Source organism: Drosophila hydei, unplaced genomic scaffold (assembly GCF_003285905.1).
Source record: "Drosophila hydei strain 15085-1641.00,03,60 unplaced genomic scaffold, DhydRS2 tig00000063-arrow-pilon, whole genome shotgun sequence".
Taxonomy (NCBI): Eukaryota; Metazoa; Arthropoda; class Insecta; order Diptera; family Drosophilidae; genus Drosophila; species Drosophila hydei.
Window position 1 is genome coordinate 1,796,973 of NW_022045657.1, and position 19,537 is coordinate 1,816,509.

At 39.0% G+C, this 19,537-nt stretch overlaps 1 protein-coding gene across 4 annotated transcripts in view; it reads left to right on the forward strand.

Annotated features, from left to right (window-relative positions):
• LOC111593611 (maternal protein pumilio) overlaps positions 1-19,537 on the forward strand; it is a 97,021-nt gene that overhangs the window by 15,964 nt on the left and 61,520 nt on the right. For 2 of the 4 annotated variants that reach the window (XM_023306478.2, XM_023306480.2), the window contains exon 2: positions 3,162-3,173. The exons of the other annotated variants lie outside the window; for them this stretch is intronic. In XM_023306478.2, coding sequence (XP_023162246.2) covers positions 3,162-3,173 — 12 coding nt within the window. The remainder of the gene's footprint in view (positions 1-3,161; positions 3,174-19,537) is intronic. 4 annotated transcript variants of the gene reach the window in all.

The following is a 19,537-nucleotide window of genomic DNA, read 5'->3' on the forward strand; positions in this document are numbered from 1 at the left end:
GCAATTTTATAGCTGTCAGGGGAATTTAACGCCAAGCGCGAAAATGCAGGCACTTGCCTCCCTTTGGCCTCGCCTCGCGAATCCCTGCCCGCTCCGTGTCACGTTGTGCCTGCCACGCCTTGTCCTGTGCTTTGCCTGTCTTTTGTTTAGCTACGTTGCGCTACTTTTTGGCTAACGATGAAGTGTCAAGATACATTTTGTTGTCGCTGCTGCTGCTGCTACTGCTGCTGCCTAGCCATTGTTTTTTTTTCGCTACAAGCTGCATGCCACTACGACACTTGCATAGGGAAACGATTTTCTGATATATATTCACTCGCTGGTTTTTTTTTCGCTTTTATGCATTGCGTGCAAAGCGTAAACAAAAGGGCCAAATCGCCAAATAGAGAATGGAGCCTGCCCTTGCCCCACGCCTCCCTAAATTCATGGGGAATACTTCCCGCTGCGTGTGCACATAATAAAGCTAAGTAAATTGATGGTCTTTGCGCCGAAACTGACAAGTTGCAATAACAACAACAACAACGACAATGGCAACAAAAGTTTTCGATGGTCATATTAGATAGAAGCTCCCAACTGGACAGAGACAAAGGGAGCAACAGGGAGAGAGAGATGAGCAAAGAGAAAGAGTGACTCTGTATTGAATAGACTCTGTTGCCATATTTGCCATATTGTTGGCCACCAAAACAAACCAAAAAAAAGAAAATAGAACTAGAGATACAAAAGGAGGCGAACACGCCAAAGTTAGATAGATAGATGGTTAGATAGATTCTGGGGTTAGATAGTTGCTTTGAATAGATGGATGACTGTTTCGGTCATATAGAATGTATGCCAGTCATTTATCATGCCAACGGGCGAAAGGCGCATATGCTCGAGGCGGTACAGCAAATACATAGTCGTGATGCGGGCCAAAGGTAAAGAGTGGAAAATATTACAAAGAGTACTTAAGAAGCCTGCATAATGTGTAAACAAATAAATGAAAGTCAAATAACTACCTAGAACGAGCAAATACTCTATAGTAAAGCTGGTATTATTATAGATTGTTATTGAGCTGCGAAATGTCTAATTACTTTACTGTACATCCAACTGCTAACTCGGTACTGAAGGACTTATATAAATTTAAATATAACCTCACTGTCATATTATACAGCAAACAAACTGTGAAAGCATATTGCTTAATTCAAAATTCCTTTCATATTGCCATAGTTCCATAAGCTATAGCAAGCAACCCTTAAGCTCTCAGTTTGATTTCGATCAACCCTCTCTTTAGCTGCAATATTTCCGTTTCGATTAGCTGTTCAATGCCAAGTGCTTGGCCCTGGCCATTAGCTAAACATTGGGCCAGATACAGCCACCCACACACACACTAATGCAGACAGCTGGCAACTTATGGCCAGCCAGAGAAGTTCCCTTTGCATCAACATAAATCAACCGCATAAACGTAATTAAAACATAAACAAAACCAAAAAAAAAAACGAAACAGAAAAAACAACAAGAAAACGAAGAGAAAAGCTCGCAGACGTGCCATAAGGTGTTCTTGTTCTTGTTGTTATTGATGTCTGTTACTATATATTTGCGCCAAAATAAACACAAATTACGAATCGAAAATCCCTTTAAAAACATGTGAACTCTGCGCTTTGAAGTTAAAAATAAAAATTGCTTAAATTTGTATAGCAAAAAAAAAAAAAAAAGAAAGAGGCGATCAAAACGAAATATGTGAAAATTTTAATATAAATTGTTGCAAGCTAAAGTAAATGAAATATAAATAAAAGTTGCTTGGGATGTACCACGGTTGCAGCATGAAAATTATATTTAATTTAATTTAATTTTCGCGTTAAATTCAGCAAAAGTGAAATGCCAGAAATCAAAGGGTTCAAAAGGGTTGCAGTGGGAGTGGTACTAGGCGTGGCGGGCGCTTGGGGCAACGCATGGTCAGCGTCAACGACAGCAGTCGAGGCATAAATAAATAAAAAACAGAAAATGTGCGACACATGAATAAAAAAATATAGAGAACAACCGAATTGAGCTGGGAAAAGTGCGACCTTTATTTTTTTGTTAGGGTTTCGGGTGGTGTATAAAGATCTTTTACTGAATATTTGAAGTTGGGAAGAGAGCGTGAGCTGGAGGCGCCAAGGAGGATGTGCCCTGTATATATGTAAATGATATTTTTAGAGTGGCCGCCAGTCAAACGCAGGCAATGAAAACGGAACAGTCCAATGTTCCGAAAAAAACCCTTTAAAACTCCCCAAAATCCTACCACCCTAGTCGAACTTTGTGGTCAAAATGCCAGCGGCCTGAAATCTGTGTGTGCGTTTGTGTGTGTTTAAGCCGCTTTGCCTGGCCTGCCAGCCAGCCAATTGGCCTGGCTTTGTCTCTCCTCTTTCTTGTCTTTTATAGACATTTTAAATATTTGATATTCCTGGATTTTCTGCATTTTACAAGCCATGAATTTTTTAATAACCCAACAACGGCAAAAAACCGCGAGTGACAATTTTCGGCGCACGAATCGCGTCAATATTTATGAGACTACGCGTCGCGAACAGCAAGTGACCCGCTGCATGATATAACGCCCCATGGACGACCCCCTCCAAGCCCCCTCCCAACGCTTTTGATGCCCTGTTTTGGTTTCTGTGTCGCAGTTGTTGGCCTTTGTTTTTGAAAAGAGGCCTCGTGATTTATGAACAGCGCTTTTGATGCGGATTTTTCGGTCATCCCCTGTGGCTTAACTAGTTTGCCAGGCTCTCGCCGACAGCCGAAAGCCAAAGCCATAGTCGTAGCCATAGCCATAGTCAAGGCATAGTAATAGCCTTTGTTTGCCACAAAGAGACTGTCTATCATCGGGTAGCTGTCGACAATGGCTTCCAAATTAATAAGACTGCTAGCCAAATGCGTTTCATAAGCCAGCTTTAAACAAAAATCTTGGAAAAGAGTTAGAAAAGCTGGCTATAGACTGTAGCTAGCTATAAAATCGAAGCCAATGTGAATTTTTTGCTGTTAAATCTTGAATTTTATTTTTCCCGACCGAATTTCCTGATTTTCCATAAACTTTTTTAACATATTTTTTATATATTTTCATAAATTGCGAAGACTTTTATTGATGATATCCAAACATAAATATATATATCTAATCCTTTTTTCTCCCTCTCTCTTTCTCTGTGTCTTTGCAGGTAGGTGACAATGTACGTAACTAGCATAAGGCGATCGCTACGAGCCAAAGATATTTGTGTTTACACAACATATCTTTATATTTAGATTCCTTCACACTCTTTATCCAAACACACGCAGTTAATGGAGGCTATTGTTGTTGGTAAATCGAGTGCATGAATTTTCGCACATGGCTCCATGCTTTATATACTTTCCCCGCACATTCTGTGTTATATAATAATGAAAATCGTGTTGGTTATTTAGAGCACTAAACAAATCTCTAAATGGCCATCCGTTTGCGTCACTAGGTCAAAGTGGGGGCGCACCATTCAAATAGGCTATTAGAAAACCATTCTGCTTGAATAACACTTTATTTCAGCTGGCAGTCCATTAAAAACACTCAAAAAAAAAAAAAACAAAACAATTAGAGGCTGGCAGGTAGTTGAAGTAGTCGATCTGAGATAGCAGAGCAGAGTTGTGCCATAAATTATCTTGGGCATTAATTAGTCACTCGCCTTGATTACCGAAATCAACAAATCAGGTCTTTATATATATGTATATATATGAGCTGCTATTTATTAATATACATTTGTCTGTGTTACTCATCGGCTTGGCTATTTCGGATTGCGTTTATTTTGAAGAACGCTAGTAAAGTGAAGAATTTATTAGATTAGATTTTAGTCATGAGTAACATGGTATCTATATATATATATATATGTCTATCGATTGTATTAGATAAAATAAAATAATATATGATTTAAATAATCCTTAGATAAATGTATGAACAGTGATTTTAGGGCCATTAAACCAAGTTACTAATTTAATTATAACATATAATATAAGACTTATATTATATTCGCAATTTTGCTTATTTTTGAAACAGGTCTGACAGCTTTTGTCTAAGAATTTTTGTTGCTTTTCACATGCAAACAAAAATTATAATATATATATATATAACTCATCTAAATAAAAAATAATAAATTCGACATATTCTGACAACAACGAATAATTAAATTAAAATGTCAAACGATGCGCTTAGACATTCCAGAGCTTGGCTTGGCAAACCATAGAAATACGAACAAATACGAACTTCAACCAAAAAAATGTCATAAAACAAATTAATTAACCGAATTGAGACTGGTCTAGTCGGATTGGCTCTAGGTCCCCCTTCCTATACGAGTTCGAAATCTCTAATCTGTCTGCATAGCAAGTTCTACCAGTAAGGAAAATGTCAAGATCATAAACTAAAGCCAAAATAGCAAACCTAAGAGAAATTGACAAATGCGAAGAGGTTTGCTTAAGAAGTAAGCGATTAAAATAGTATTGCAAGAGATTGCATGGAAATATTAAGCATCAATGTGGGGAAGGTATGAAGTGAAAATTGAATAGATCGAAACAATATAATGCAATCAAATGAATGAAACGTTAATTGAGAACTTAAATTAAAAGTGAGTTCGACACGGTTAATTGAAAAGGAAAAAATAGCAATTACTTGTAGATCATAAGCCTTTCAGCGGTTCATCAGTATTGTAACTCATTTGGAAAGTGTTTGCCGAATAGTCAATGGCGAAAGTAAGCTGTCATAATTCATTGAAGATATCAATTGAAATACAATTAAAAAGTCTATTGAAAAATTGTGCTGAAAAGGCAATAGAAATGTCCAATTGAAGCTGATGACTTGAGTGTTGCAGATGTGATTCAACTTTTGTTGCGCCACTCGCAGATTTTATTTTGCATTTTAATTAGTATCGCAACGTTGGTTCTTCCTCTTCTAGATTTGTTGCTCGTGCGCTAATCGAATGAGATTGAATTAAAGTTGCGATCGAAATAAATAAAAATAAAAGCGAAAAGTGAAATACCAGCCACAAAGAAGAAGAAGCACAGCTAAACGAACTGCAGCGAAATATTTGAAACACTTGTTTTAGGCAACCAAACGGAAGTGTTGAAGTTCGCTTTTTGTTGGTTTTGTTGTATTTTGATTTTGCATTTAATATTTTTTTTATTTGCTTATTTTTTTGCTTATAAAGTTTTGAGCAATTTCCTGTTTTCGGTTTTATTGCAGAGGAGAACACGAGGCTTTATGCAATTAACGAGCGTTAACGTTGGCTAATAACCGAAAGATTGACAGCTCAGTGAGCCAAATTCAATTCAATTTGGAATTTCGATTGATAAAATTATTGCATAAATTGACTTGTTTGAGTGATGGTGGGCGCATGCGAGCTGTATTTCGACTCGTTTCTAGTGTTGACTTCTTCTTTTAGAAAGCCTTCGATCTGGAAACTGATTGAAAACCAGTTTTCTTCCACACAGAACCCGAAGGAAACCTCAGAGATATCATTTTTTTTTTGTTGTTGCGAAATGCGTGTCAATGCTGAAGAAACGTTCTGTGGCGAATTGTAACCGGTTGTGATGGCACTTGATGGGCAAGTGACGGGCAAGGGGTAGGTGTAGGGGGTAGGGGTAGGGGTTAACGTTCTACGACAGCGCCGTTAACTGTGGCGGTCAACATAACGGTAAAGCAAGTCGAAGAAGTTGTTAACGCTGTTTGTTCTTAACTTTCTTTTCATTAAAGCCAACTGCTCTCGCTTCCGCTATCTCTCTCGCTCTTGGCCAATTATTTGCGTTGCACATTTCGCTCTGCCTGACCCAATTCTTGGACTCTCTTTACCGTTACTTGTGCCAACGTTCTCGGCTCGGTTTGAGGTTTTATATTTGTGTTGCTGCTGTTTTTCATGGATTTGTGCTTTTTGCGGTTGCTGCTGATGCTGCCGCTGCTGCTGCTGCAAATCTGCTGCCTGTTTATATTACCTGTATTGTCGCTTGCTGTTTTGGTTTTGGTTTTGGTGTAACGCGTTTGACCTTAATCCCTTAAGAAAGGCGTCACTTGGGCTTTTTTGTCTGGCTCGCTTTTATTTGTTTTTTTTTTTTTTTTGTGGCCGCAGCGTTTTATACAAATTCTTTTTCTCCTGTTAAGCCTTTTCGACCTGGAAAAATTTTGACCTGCCGCCGAAGTTAGCGCAAATTGAAAACGTCAGTCAAAACAGCAACTGAAAATCAAATGGATCATCCCGTAGTGGATCAAATGAATTAAGATTTTGAGATTGTTTTACAGCAAGCATCCATAGCGAAGTTTAAAACAGAATTTCACATTGAAATATAATAAAATTGAAGAAAGTTTTATTATTTACTTGAAAATAATTATGCCATTTGGTAATATAATACACTCGTCTAGTGGCTGTTTAAAGCAGCTTAAGTCTATTGAAAATGTTTTTTTTATATCTATTCAATTCAATTTCAATTCCTATTCATTTATTCACTTCTATTTTATATTTCTAGAACAATTCTTAATCAAGTCTTTATAGCTTATATTTTTCATTGGATTATTAGATTTAGTAGTTTGCTGCAATTTTCTTTCATCTGCGTGTTAGTCACACACTTTGCCCCAAGAATGGGCAACAAATCCATTTGACATATGACCAAGTATCGGCCTGCTCTGCGGCCGTCTAAACCCGCAGCTGTCCCAGCCCCAGCCCCAAAAAGCTAAAAACAGATTTATCAACCAAGTGTCAACAGGCGAGTGTGAAAAGCAGCGCGACGGCAGAATGAAAAGAAAAACAAGAAAACTTAAAAAAGATAAATGAAAAGCTACATAAATAAGTGTCGCTCATTTAGCAGACAATATTTTGCGCTGGCTTTTGGAATTTTCACCAGGTAGCGATGTGACCCATTCTGAAGCCTGCTCGCCGCACTCGCTCGCGCTGCTTCTCCGTCCACATCTCGGTCAGCTGGTGGGCGTCTTTGGCAACTTGTTTTCAGCTTTTATCCATGCTAGCCGCCTGCTGAGGTGAGTTCCGCGGGATCTGTCGAGACAGTCAATCAACGTGGCTGCTTTCTTGACAGATCGCCGAACAAGTGTTGCCAAAACTAAATATGAAAATAAATTCTTTAAAATATTACTCGAATTCAAGAAACTATTTTTCATAATTAAACTGAAATATTCGCCTGGCTAAGTGTTAAATAAGTTTCATTCGACGTGACATTAATTAAAACTGGGTTAACGTTTGTTTATGTTTCGCTTGTAATTTATTCTGTTGTGTTGCGGTTTCTTCGCCCTTTTGTTTGGGTTTTAGATTTTTTTCTCTCTCCCAAATGTTTGCGCTTTGTTGCTTTCTTCGTCAGCTTTGGGCTGGGCAAGCGAAAACTATGAGTCAGGTTTTTACTTCGCTCTTTAGAAACGTGCAGCTAATGAATGATGAGAACTGTGCGAACTAATGAACAAAGAGTTTTTTTTTTTTGAAGAAGCTTGTTGGCTTGGCAAGGAAAGTACGTGTGTTCAGACTAGCCTAGATTTTATTGTGGAAATAATGTGGGAAAAAATTAGGGACAACTCCAGTCAAACTCAAAGAAATTTAAAGTCATCTCGAGCTAATCTAAGCGAATGAAAAATTGTATAAATGGAAAGTGAAGACTAGCCTAGTGTGAGATGAAATGGAATTAAAGACAAACTTATATATAAATCAGAAGAGAAGTCTAGCCTAGCGTGAAACAAGATATAATTGAAACGATAGTTTCAGTGAAAGACGAAATGGATTTGAAACTATAGTTTTTATACGCAAAGCAATTAATTAAAATTTTGAATTGAAATGAAATAGTTTTCTATGGCAAACTGGTAAAAACATTGGAGCACGTCCGGTGCAATTAAAAACCTTTTACAATCTCCAAATGAGAAGGTCATTCACTCACTTTTTTGCAATACTTGATTAGTGTCAATAGTTGAAACGCCTCAAAAGTCTATGGCCAATCACATTAGCTGCCTGTCACTTTAGAAAGGTATAGAAATTTGGAAGGCAATCAATAAATATGAGCACTAAATAGCAACTAAATGAAAGTCGAAATGCAACAAAACACTAAACGAAAGAAACAGAAAGAAAGAAAAAACAGAACGCAAAGTCAATGAACTTGGCCAAGCGAGTCAATGTCCAAGCGAAAGAAAGGCTCAAAGAACAAAGCGGAAAAGAAAACACAATGTAAACTTGAACAATCCAGCAAAAGAGCGCAGCGCATAATAATTGTAATTGTGTTAATTACCACATGAGCTGCTCGAAACCCTGGCGCAGAGTGCCAAAGATCATAGCTCACCTGTATGTACTTGTCTCACCTTTTCGAACTTGGCACACGCTCTGCGAAGATTTTGTTACATCATGACACCTTTTACGTTACTTGTATATTTGAATTTATCAGCTCTTTTATTTACATATTTATATATATGTGTGTGCACATTTCGTTTGTTTTTCTTTGGCGCCAACGTGAATTTAATTAACAAACTGAGTTACCGTTGCTTCTGCTTCTCCCTTGCAAGCACCGGCATCTGCTTTGAAAACTTTTTGACTTCCAAAAAAAAAAAACTGCTTATAAACTTTGGGGCATTTTGTTCCTCTCTCTACCTCTCTCTTGCTCTTCCTCACGCTCTCAGCAGCACCCACTACTGCCTGCTATCTATCCATCTTTGAGCTGGGCTTCTTGTTGGTCTGTTTCTTCTTTCGTGTCGTGACTTCTTGAATAGCAATTGACATACAAAATGCTTGAAGTACTCGTCTCTCAGTCAGCTACCTACTTTACCTAGCTGCCTGCTGCCTAGCCCTGCCCTGCTCAGTCGTGTTCCCCCTGTGGAGTCTCTGCTCTTAGTGCTTTCCAGTTGCCCAATTCGTGTCGTGTCTTGTTCTTTGGCTGCTTCGTTCTTTTGCTTCTTTTGTTTTTATTTTTCTTGGCAACAAATTTACAGTTACTGCATTTTCAGTTCTGTTTACTTTTTTTCGGTTTTCGTTTCGGTTACAAAACTTGTTACAAACTTCTGCACAGCAGCGGCACCTTTTGTGACTTTTTAATAGTTTATTGGAACACTCGGGTACTATTTATAGGGTCCGCATATAGTATGGCAAATCTTTTTGCTAGCCTCAGCCGCATTTTCATCCATATGCATGAGTTGGATTTGGAAGTGGAAGTGGAATTAAAATTGAAACTTGATTAGTGAAATACTAGAAAAGACGCTAAGACGCAAAATACTTTTAAGCACCTTCGATAAAATCTAAGACCTCTTGATAATCTGAAATGTTTATAGCTAGGGTCAAGTTCAGCACAACAAAATGCGGTCTGCTGCGTCGCTGTATTAAGTAAAACTTTTGTTTTTCGAATGTGCAAAAGTGTTTCGTTGATATATTACGATGACAACATGAAATTCATGTTTGTAAATTGATTCATTTTATTGAGTGGTCTGTCGTTGATAAATGAGACTTTAATGGGCTGCTTAATGTGAGCCAATAAAGATTCAAGAACAAAAACGGATATAGATACTACGGCACAGATCGCTAATAAAGACTCACTTGAAATGTGATCAGCAAAGTGGAGTGAATGACTTCTTTTATGTTGAGGAAGAACTGTTAAACTGAGCAGCTTGTGTTAATAACAGACAATGTTAATAACTGATTTTGCCACATCTGTTATAAACCCTTTTAAGGCCTTACCTTGCACACTTTCAATGTTTCTCGTGCAGTGTTTTAGGAACTATTAAAGTGTCACACGCCCTTCACCGTCAGGACGGCTCCATCTCTTCCGCTGGCCTGACACTCACTCAGCTTTGTCTCCAGTCCGTCTGGCAGACGTGCCTAAGGGCGGAACTAGATGTAGAAAAAGCCGTTGCTGATGATAATGGGACCGAGCAGAGCAAGCAGAAAGAACAAGAATAAGAGCATCAGCAGCAGCAGCAGCAGGAGCAACACCGTCGAAGCGGAACAAAGGGCGCTTCATAAACGATGCGTCGCCTCGACTTGCCGCATTTTTGATGGATGACATTGATTGATGATGATTAATAATGTTGCATTTTTATTGCTTTTCATCAGGCAGCGTCCAGGGCAACAAAGTGCGCCAGCTCCCACTGTCATTCCTTGCCCCATACACCCATCTGCTGTCTCAGCTACTTTTAGTTGCTTAAATACATTAGCACCCAGCCGCCCCGCTAGCCCGCCCCCAGTGTCCTTTATCGTTGGCCAGTTAATGTGCAGCATCAGCTGCAACATCAGCAGGTTGGCATCAGCTCTGAGCTCCCGAGTCCTGTGCTGCTTACTTTGTATTCATGTTGACGCTTGAATGCATTGCAAACTCATCAACTTGACGCCCTGCCGCAGCGCTACCCCACCCCTTTCATTGGCCGGCATAAACAAACACTCTTAGCTCGCCCGATGCCCCGCCACTCCCCCACAATGTCATCAGCATTTCGCGCTGCACATGCTACACGCATATTCGCTCAATTAAAAAGCATAAAATTACATTTTCGCTTAAATAAACCTCGCCCTACCAAGCCTCGCCCTAGCCACGTCTAGTCTTTTATACTCTCTGTTTTCGACTTTCCACTCTCTCTTTCTCTCTCTCTCACTCAGCATCTTCTCAGTTCTGTAGTCGCCTCTGTTGTTGCCTGTGTTTTGGTGTCTCTCAGACAACCCTCAGCAGCTGCGCCCGCGTCCTTTGTGTTGTTTGCCAGACTTTAAATACACATTCCACTCAATGGTTGCCATTTGTTCCATTCCGGTATTCCGCAGTTATGAGCATTTACATTATTATGCTTATCATTTTTGCGACTTCGCATTCTTTTTGCTTTTCTCTTTTGTTTTTCTCGCCTATTCGAAGGCGAAGGCGCTTCTTTGACGCAACTGCCACTTCTGCTGCCTCAGTCAGCCATGTACTGGAAAATTGTTGGTGATTTATGGACGAGCAGAGGTAGAAGAAGGTAAAGGAAATGAGTTCAGGAGTGAGAGACTATCAATTTCTGTTAAGTTTTAAATGAGAATGTTTAAGTAACATGTTGCTGTTACTGAACTAAATTATGAACAGCTGTTAATGCTTCTGATTGAATTAGCAACCCAATCAAGTCGGCTCTGTCTAGTTAGGCAACCCAGTTCGCTGGCTATAGTGGATGAAGCTAACATAGCCGCCTTTGTGGCTTCTTGTTACCCTCAGTTTCTATGAAAGCTGTCAAGTTATCGATAACAATAACTGCCTTCTATGGCTGCCTATGCCAAATAGTATAAAAGAAAATTTCATAAATCTAAGGAACTCGACTAATTTAAGGTTTCAGTTAGCCGTAAGAGCTTCTCTCTGCTGGCTGAGCCATTTGATAAGACTAATGAAATGTTTTGCGGTCGACAGCTTTGCGATTTGTGTTAGGCAGCGTCTTTTACAACTAACCGCAAACATTTCAGTGCACAAGTCACTCCCGCTTCTAACCCTAAGCCCTGTGACCTGATAAATGTGAGAATGTAAATTTCATGGGCTTAATTTAATATTTATATAAAAAAGTGAGCTTTGTAATGTAATAAAATGATGTGCGAGCAGTCGGGCGGTTGGGCGGTCACCACATGGCGTATACTTAATTGCATTTTGAGCTGAGCGCAAGTGGAAGAAGAGCAGCACGAAGAACAACGAGAAAATTAAAACCCTTATTACAACACAGAATAACTATAAAAATGTGGCATGTGTCCCATTGTCCTAATTACATTTTCAAATTCTTGTAGCCCAGCGAGCGCCCTTAAGTACCTATGCTAATAATATCAACTCTAAAGGATGCACGAAACGACAGTGAGAGAGAGAGACAGTGCGAGGCAGTGAATGAGGCAGCAACAGCAGCAGCAGTAACTAAAAATTTACAGAACACACGCAATTTGTTGCCATAGTCACATATGAATTTTTAAGTGCAAACATAATAAGCAGCTTAATGAACACAACATTCACAGACCTTATCGACTGGGTAAGCAGAGGTAGCGAGTGAAAAAGGGATGGTGGAAGTGGTGGCGGGAGAGGGAGAGGGAGAGGTGCACGTGCCGCTCGCACTTGGCTTATGCTTTTACTCCTGCGTGTGAGTGAAAGGGGTTCGCAACGCAGTTTCAACCCTTTTTGTGCATGCAAAGCTTGTGTCATGAACTTAACACGTGTGAGTGTGTGTGTGTATGTGTGAGTGAGTGGGTGTGTGTGTGTGAGTGAGTGGGGACAAACTTCATTACCAGGCGCTGCGGCTGAATGGACTATGACTGAGGCTTAGAAAGCTGCCATGTGATATATTTGTGTTAGAAATATTTTATTTTTTGGTAAAATATTATTTAAAAATATAATAATAATAGTAATATATGGCTGTATGCCTGCATGGACATTTAAGCCTTGTTGTTTCGATTACGCTTGCTGCCTTTGACTTGCCACACACTGCGTGAAATCATCATCGTCTTCAACAGCAACAGCAGCACCATAATCGTTAACACTTCGAGGCAACTGTTGCTGTGTTTATTGTTATTGTATCGTTCTCCCTTCTTATCGGGCGCTGAGCGAAAGACCACAAAGAACTGTCAAAGTCGTCGTCCTCAACTGGAAATATCATTATCATCCACAGCGGCAGCAACATGATTATTATTATATGAAGCTCTTGATGTTCAGTTTGTTGTTGTTGTTGCTGTTGCTGCTGCTACTGCTCTGTTGTCATATCATTCGGCTTGTGGCTGTTGTCCTTTGTTGCTTTGTCGTCCTTGCGTGTCATCGTCTGTCGCCAGCGTCTGCCATTTGTTTGTTCTTATTTTTTTTGTTATTTTTTTTGTGCTCGCACAATTTGCATTTTAATTATTTAAGAGAATTTTGATTAAAAATATATACACATATATATGTGATGCAGATTGCTTCAAGTTGTTGTTGTTACTGCTGCTGCCCTAACCGAGTGGAAGTACATCAGCTAAGCGAGTAGCTCTTTATGCACCAGCAACAACAATTGTAATAAAGAGTCTAAGAACAAATTGTGCTCCAAAAATGATTTCAACAAAAGAAAAAACATTCCTGGAGATTATAAAAAAAATTAGTATTTCTAACAATAGATTAAAGAGAACCTTTTAAGATATGAAAAAAATTATATTTGTGAAATTTTAATGTCATTATTAGTTTTTGGTTACCTTCAGCTTACTCTCATCTTTGATCTACTCTTTTGCTTTTTATGGCAATATATTTTTTGTATCATGAAATCCCTTTGCTGTTGGCGCCTTCATACCAAACGTTGAAGCAGTTGTCATCAACGTTTGACGGATTAACCCGTGTTGCGTGAACTGCTGAATTTTTTCGGTATCTCTCATATTTTTCGCACTTTTTTTCCGGCTGGAACGTGACCCCATTACATTTGGATACTTTCATCAAATGACGGCTTGATTTTCATGGAAAGTGCTGAACATTTCGGGGCCTTACAGCTGGCAGCTAATTAGAAATGCATGATAAAAAAAGGAATACATTGCGGGTAAAGGGAGAGGGGCAAAAGGGGGAAATTGTACAGTTCACACGCAAAACCAATTTATGAGGGGACGCATTATTCAAAGTGACAGCAAAGTGGCGGCAGCTCCCCTCGGACTACCTGGCAAATGTTTCCCAAATAAAAAAAAACTTGTAACCAATGAGGGAGCGAGAGAGGGAGCGAAAGACGCATCGATCTTGCTGCGACTGCCACAAATTGTAGTGAGCTTCTTGCCCCGCTCGTGTGTAGCGTAAAAGCACAAGCAATAAACATTTTTATAGCCATAAATTCTTGCAGCACTTGTCTATCTGCCCGTTGTTGTTGCCATTCCCCTGCTCGCTCCCATATTCCCCTTACTCTCTGCTTATATCTTACTAAATTCTTCATAAATTTCTTATTTTTATTACATTTTTGAACTTACGAAATATTGTTTCATTCTTTTTTCTTTTTTTTTCTGTGTTAACGTAAATTTTTAATATCTAATGTGCGTTTTCCTTTTTGCCCTCTATTTTTTGTTTTACAGGTAAGTTTCCATGTTAGAGGCGCGACCCAATACTTTTCCCCAACCTCCCCATAAGTATTTTTACCTCAGTTGTTAGCGGAACTAGTTCCATTAGCCGCAAAAAGAAAAAAGTCATTTCATGATGAAACTAGTTTTGTTTTTTCTTATAAACATTTCACTTTTGCTTTTCGTTGTATGTATTATTTTATTTATTTTTTATATTCCGAGATCTTCAGTTCTTTGACAGCTAATAACCCAGTTAAACCTACTTGAAAGGCAAAAGTTATTCCGGCATCTTTTCTACATTGCTCCATTGTGTTTTGGTAAAGCTTTCAACAATCGATTGCCAAGTTAATTGAGAGCTTAATAATTGCATTAATATGCATTAACCTTAATTGAGTTGCACACTTACTCGTTTATTGTTTATTAAATATTCATAAATGATAATTTATTAAAAAAATAGGAAATTATTGTTCTGCATTTATAATATCGATTGCAGTCCAAATATCCGCTCGATACGTATGCAAATCTTATTTGTCATCACAATTAAAATACATTTCCTATAATAAAAAATTTACATATCTCTTGAGCTACCGTTTCTTCAAGAAGATCAAAAATCAAAAAAGCTAAATTAACTGAAAAAATAAATAAATAAATAAGTTCAGGTAAACCATGCCGGCAAAAGAAATCTTGCCTTGAGCTAAATTTAGCTGCAATTTCATGTGTGTACATAATTATTATCATTATTATATTCATAATTATTATTTATATTTATTGTTGTTGTTTGCGGTTGGCCCAATATCGTTTTCTGGTACTTCATACGGCGCTGCGCTCCGGCTTGAATCATATAATTAATGTCTAGTTAAGTGAAATGGCGTTTCGTTCTGCACGCAGCTCTCTAGAAGCAATCGCAACCTGCAGCCCCCTCTGCTCAGCTAGCAGCAAGCTGCAATACATTTCTGGCTGTTTTTAGCCTTTTTGTGCCTTGCTCTGCTTTGCTTGTTAATTACTCACTAAACAGTCGAAAGCAAGAAAATAAAAAAAATATAGAAAAATATATTTTGCTATGGCTGAAATTTCGATAGCAAGCAAACAAATAAGAGGCGAGTGGTGCGCAGCATACCGACTGTGACGTCGGCTGCGACGCCGACAGCAACGCTGACTAAAAATATATTGGCGCACACCTGCACGCTGACAGCGCTGCCGACGTTGCTGCCGCTGCGCTGAGGTAAAAATGTATTTTTATAATTTGGAAAAATGATTTTTCCTACGCTTGCGAGAGCTGCGCCAAATCTTTAGTTTTTAACGAGAAAAAAAAAACAAAATTTCGAAAAAAAATAGTAAGAGAGAGAGGGGAAACAGAGATAGAGATATAGAGAGTCAGGGAGAGAGAGAGAGAGAGAGAGGGGATGTAGGAAAAATGAAAATATGCATGGAAAGCAATTTACACATTGTTGAAAATGACTAGACGCGAGACTAGCTTATATATACACATAAATATCGAGGTATTTCATATACACACGAATGTATAGATATATACACACGCATATATATATACACACAAATATAACTGTACACACATAGTTCTGTGTACAGTTGTAGTCTGCATATTTGGCATGTGTGCGTCTTTTTCGATCTGCTGTTTATTATTTTACAAAATATTGTAGTAGCTGGAATAGCCTAATTTGAGAGCTACTTAAAACTAGAATAGAACAACAGGCACAAATGCTAGCCAATAGAAATGACAAGCTCTTCCTCTTGCACCACATAATTCTGTCATAATTCAAACGGTCACTTGTAAGGGACGCTCCCACTCAAGTAATATATAGACATTTACATATAGATATATATATGTTCCATAATCGCTTTACCCACATTTGCATTCACAACGTTTTGATTTGTGCGAGTAACAAGTAAATTGACCTCTCCCAGCAGTTGCAGCCTCTCCCCCACCCTCCCGCACTACTCTCGTGTGCCACCCCTCGTTCGGTTCTCATCGTCATCAACATCCCTCAACATTGTGTGTTCGGTAAATTAAATTAAGCAAACAAACAGATCCACAGACAGAGGGCAGCTTATTGTACTACATGACAGTGGAAATCATCCATTTATGAATGCACACACACATAGAGGATACACTGGGAGAAAATGTAGGTTAAGTTGCAGCAGCCGATTTCCAAATGTTTTCCCAACCCTCAACTCGAACTCAACTAAGTTGCATTTTGAAGATCATCTACACTTGAGTCATATTTCAATATTTTTGTTACTTCAGTATAGGTGCACTCCAGAGATTAAATATATATTTAAAAATATTATTAGTCTTTGTCACTGCCTGTTTTGTTCTGTGTATACACTGCATGTATATAAAAAACTTTCGCATTGGCTGAGCAATCGTTTCGTTTATTGAAATTGTTAATTGAATTCTGCTTGGCGGCTGCAAGCTAATCAGCTTTTGTCCGTCAACAGGTGCAGCTTGCCTGTATTTCAATTAATTTCAGCTCTGTTTCTCTCGACTCTGTTTTTTTATTTCGTTTTGCTTATGAAAATGTCAAGGCAGAAAAGAAAAATCCCGTCAAACAAACAAATGACATCATTTTCATTTCCGTTTTTGTGCAGTTCACGATGCTAAAAGATCGCACTGAAAATTCAATTAAAGCGGTCCACTTGCAAATGCACCCACAAGAGCCCCACTCATAATACCCCCCCACAGTCCAACGCTGCTCTCTCTCTCTGTCGCTCGCATCACACCCACTTGCTTGGGACACATATGAATAGCTGGGTCTGTTGGTTGGTTGATTTGCCGTTTGCTTTTTGTGCGCCTTAAATGGATTTTGATTGAGTTTAATTAAATTTTATTAGGTTTTGTCACCCTCACACTCAGGCAGTCGTGCGTCCGGCCCAGACTCCAACTCAACTGAAATGAAAAACCTTCAATTTGCAGTCGCCTCGTCTTGTTGAAAATCAAAGCATTTGCTTTTGACTCATTATGCTTGAGACCAGATGCAGCTTCCATCTTTGTGCTCGGGTTCGAGTCCGTGTTCATATGCTAAATGGATTTACTGGTTCTGGGTGGGCGCAACAAGGAGACATCTAAAATTTCACTCATTCAATTCCATTCAACGTTGTGTTTATTGAGTCTAGTCTTAAATTTCTCTAGCTTAAAAATAAATTTGTCTGCGTGACCCTCTCTATTCCGCTAACTCCTCTACCCACTCTCTCACTCTCTGTCTCGTTGCATCTCCATCTCTATCTCTTTTATAGTCAAGCTCAATTGAATGAAACGTTGAACTGCTTTTTATGGCTTTTAAAAGGTTTTATCTTTAAAGTTTGATTCGATATCGATTTGAGTAGTGTTTGCTTTGTGCTTTGTGCTAGCTGCGACATGGCGCAGACATAGTTTTAGTTCTCTTGATTTTCTGAGAGCTGCCTCCACGTATTAGCCAAATAAAGTTCTGGTTTGTGGTCTTGCTCTCTGGTTAAGCTTTGCGACAAAACTGATTGAGAGAGAGAGGTTGAGAATCACTGCAATTTATCGAATATGAAGCAAAACTGTTTGGAAATTTTGTAAAATTGTTGACTGACAATAGCAAGCTGAATTCACAACTTGTGCATAGAGCGCAGAGATATGGAATATAATACTTTGTTTTTCGAATTATGGCGCTATGAGTGTTTTCTAAATTTATCAATTTTTTGAGCTATGTTAATTTGGTAAGCGTCAATTCAATCAGGCTTAACAATGCGGCTCCATTTAGCCTAATCTCCACTTGACGACCTTTCACTCTCTAAAATATGTATTGACAGTGGCATGGCTTATTGATAGTCTTAGGCTTGGAACATACTTTTGACACTTTCACGTCATAGATGTTGGCCAAGAAGAAACACAAATGTGAACCCTTCGAGCTTTATGATGCTCGCTCGCAGAGCATTTACAATGCAATCCACTGACAAAGGTGAAGAGAAGGAATACTAAACCATGTGTTTATATTGTTATTGTAAGCTATGACACCTTGCCAGACCGGCGATGTTGATAGAGCTGAACGGCGAGCGGGCGTTGCCAGACAGTGGGACACCTTTGTGCGACAACTGCTGCTTAGCTCAGCTTTTGGGTTTTATGAGCGGCAATTTTATACAAATTTAAGCTCTTAAAGATGACATTTTGATCTGTTTTGATTTCCCCAGAGAGCGGATGCGAGTGCAAAAGAAAGAGAGAGAGACATGGAGACGTGTGTCTCGTCCCCTCTCTTTCTCTCTCTCTCTCCTGGTTATGTGTTGTTCATGTGGTGTCGCTTGACAGTGGTGTAACGTGATTTCTTGTTGCCACACCCCCTTCGCCCCTTTTAACATCCCTAGCTCCACTGTATTTTTTGTATATATATATTTTTATATATTTTTTATATGCATGTAAGCGTGGGCGTTTTGTGTCCTGCCTGGCAGTGTGCAAAAGGGTCCTTTGGCTCTCTCTTTCGCGCATATCCTTAATACATAAAATATGTTTGATGGTTGCCAGCCAGCTCATATGTCAAAGGTTAACGCACGTGCCCATGGATTCAGTATCGGATTTGGGTTCGAGCTGAACTCGGATTCGAAGTCGGCTTTGGAGTCGGAGTTCGGTTCGCCCAAATCGAAATTTAATATATTTGTGTAGTGAAGCGCAACTGTGTGAACTTTAGCGTTTGTTACGTTTGCCATCTCGCATTTTGTGGTTTGTTTTCTTTCTCTTTCCCTTTTATGTCGTGTTTTTTTTTGTTGGGAGTCCCCTTCTTGTTCTTGTAATTCTTACTTCCACCGAAAAGTATGCTGTAAAATTGAATTATTTATGATAGAGCGTCGGGGCAAAGTTTTCCATTACAAAAAATTTAATGAAAAAAAATGAAAAGGAAAAACATTTGATATGGGTACGATAACTACAGGAAATGGTAACGCCGATGCAGACAGTCGGACGAATAGACAGATCAACAGTCGGAGCACTTGTGTCAAAATCAAGCGTTTACTATCTGCGATAGCGCACCCTGCGGTGCAACCTGAACTCGACTCAACAACTTTCAATTAGCCAACCTCACAATAATGGAAATTGATTGCCATTGTCAGTTCAGTTGTTGCTGCGAGCTCTTCCGGCTACAAATCAATTATAGACTATTCATGTCGTGCAGATAGAGGTGTTCTGTTTTCTATTTACCTTTCATTGTGCACTACACAAAACGAAATCAATAATTGAACCATCGGCGTCATAGAAAAAGTCAACAAATTTTGTTGTTAAGGAAATCTCGACTCGAACAGCAAAAGTTAATTTCATTGCTTTTGCCCATCGAACAAGTGGAAAGTGGGCGAAGTTTCCCCCGCACCAAATGACAAACATTCTTATCGGCACTTCAAGTGTTCGCCTCAGTTTGTGTGTGGGTTTCCTACAGTTCGACGCTATCTTTATCTTTGCGGCAATGTCGCAGTTAATTGGGCCGTCAATATTGACTCTACACCAATTTTCTACTCATAGCCCAAAGAACAGACGGCCACAACTTTAACAATCTATATACTTCTGACACATGTGGGCGTAATTCAATATTTATTTTAGATAAAATAATTTTATTGTTACA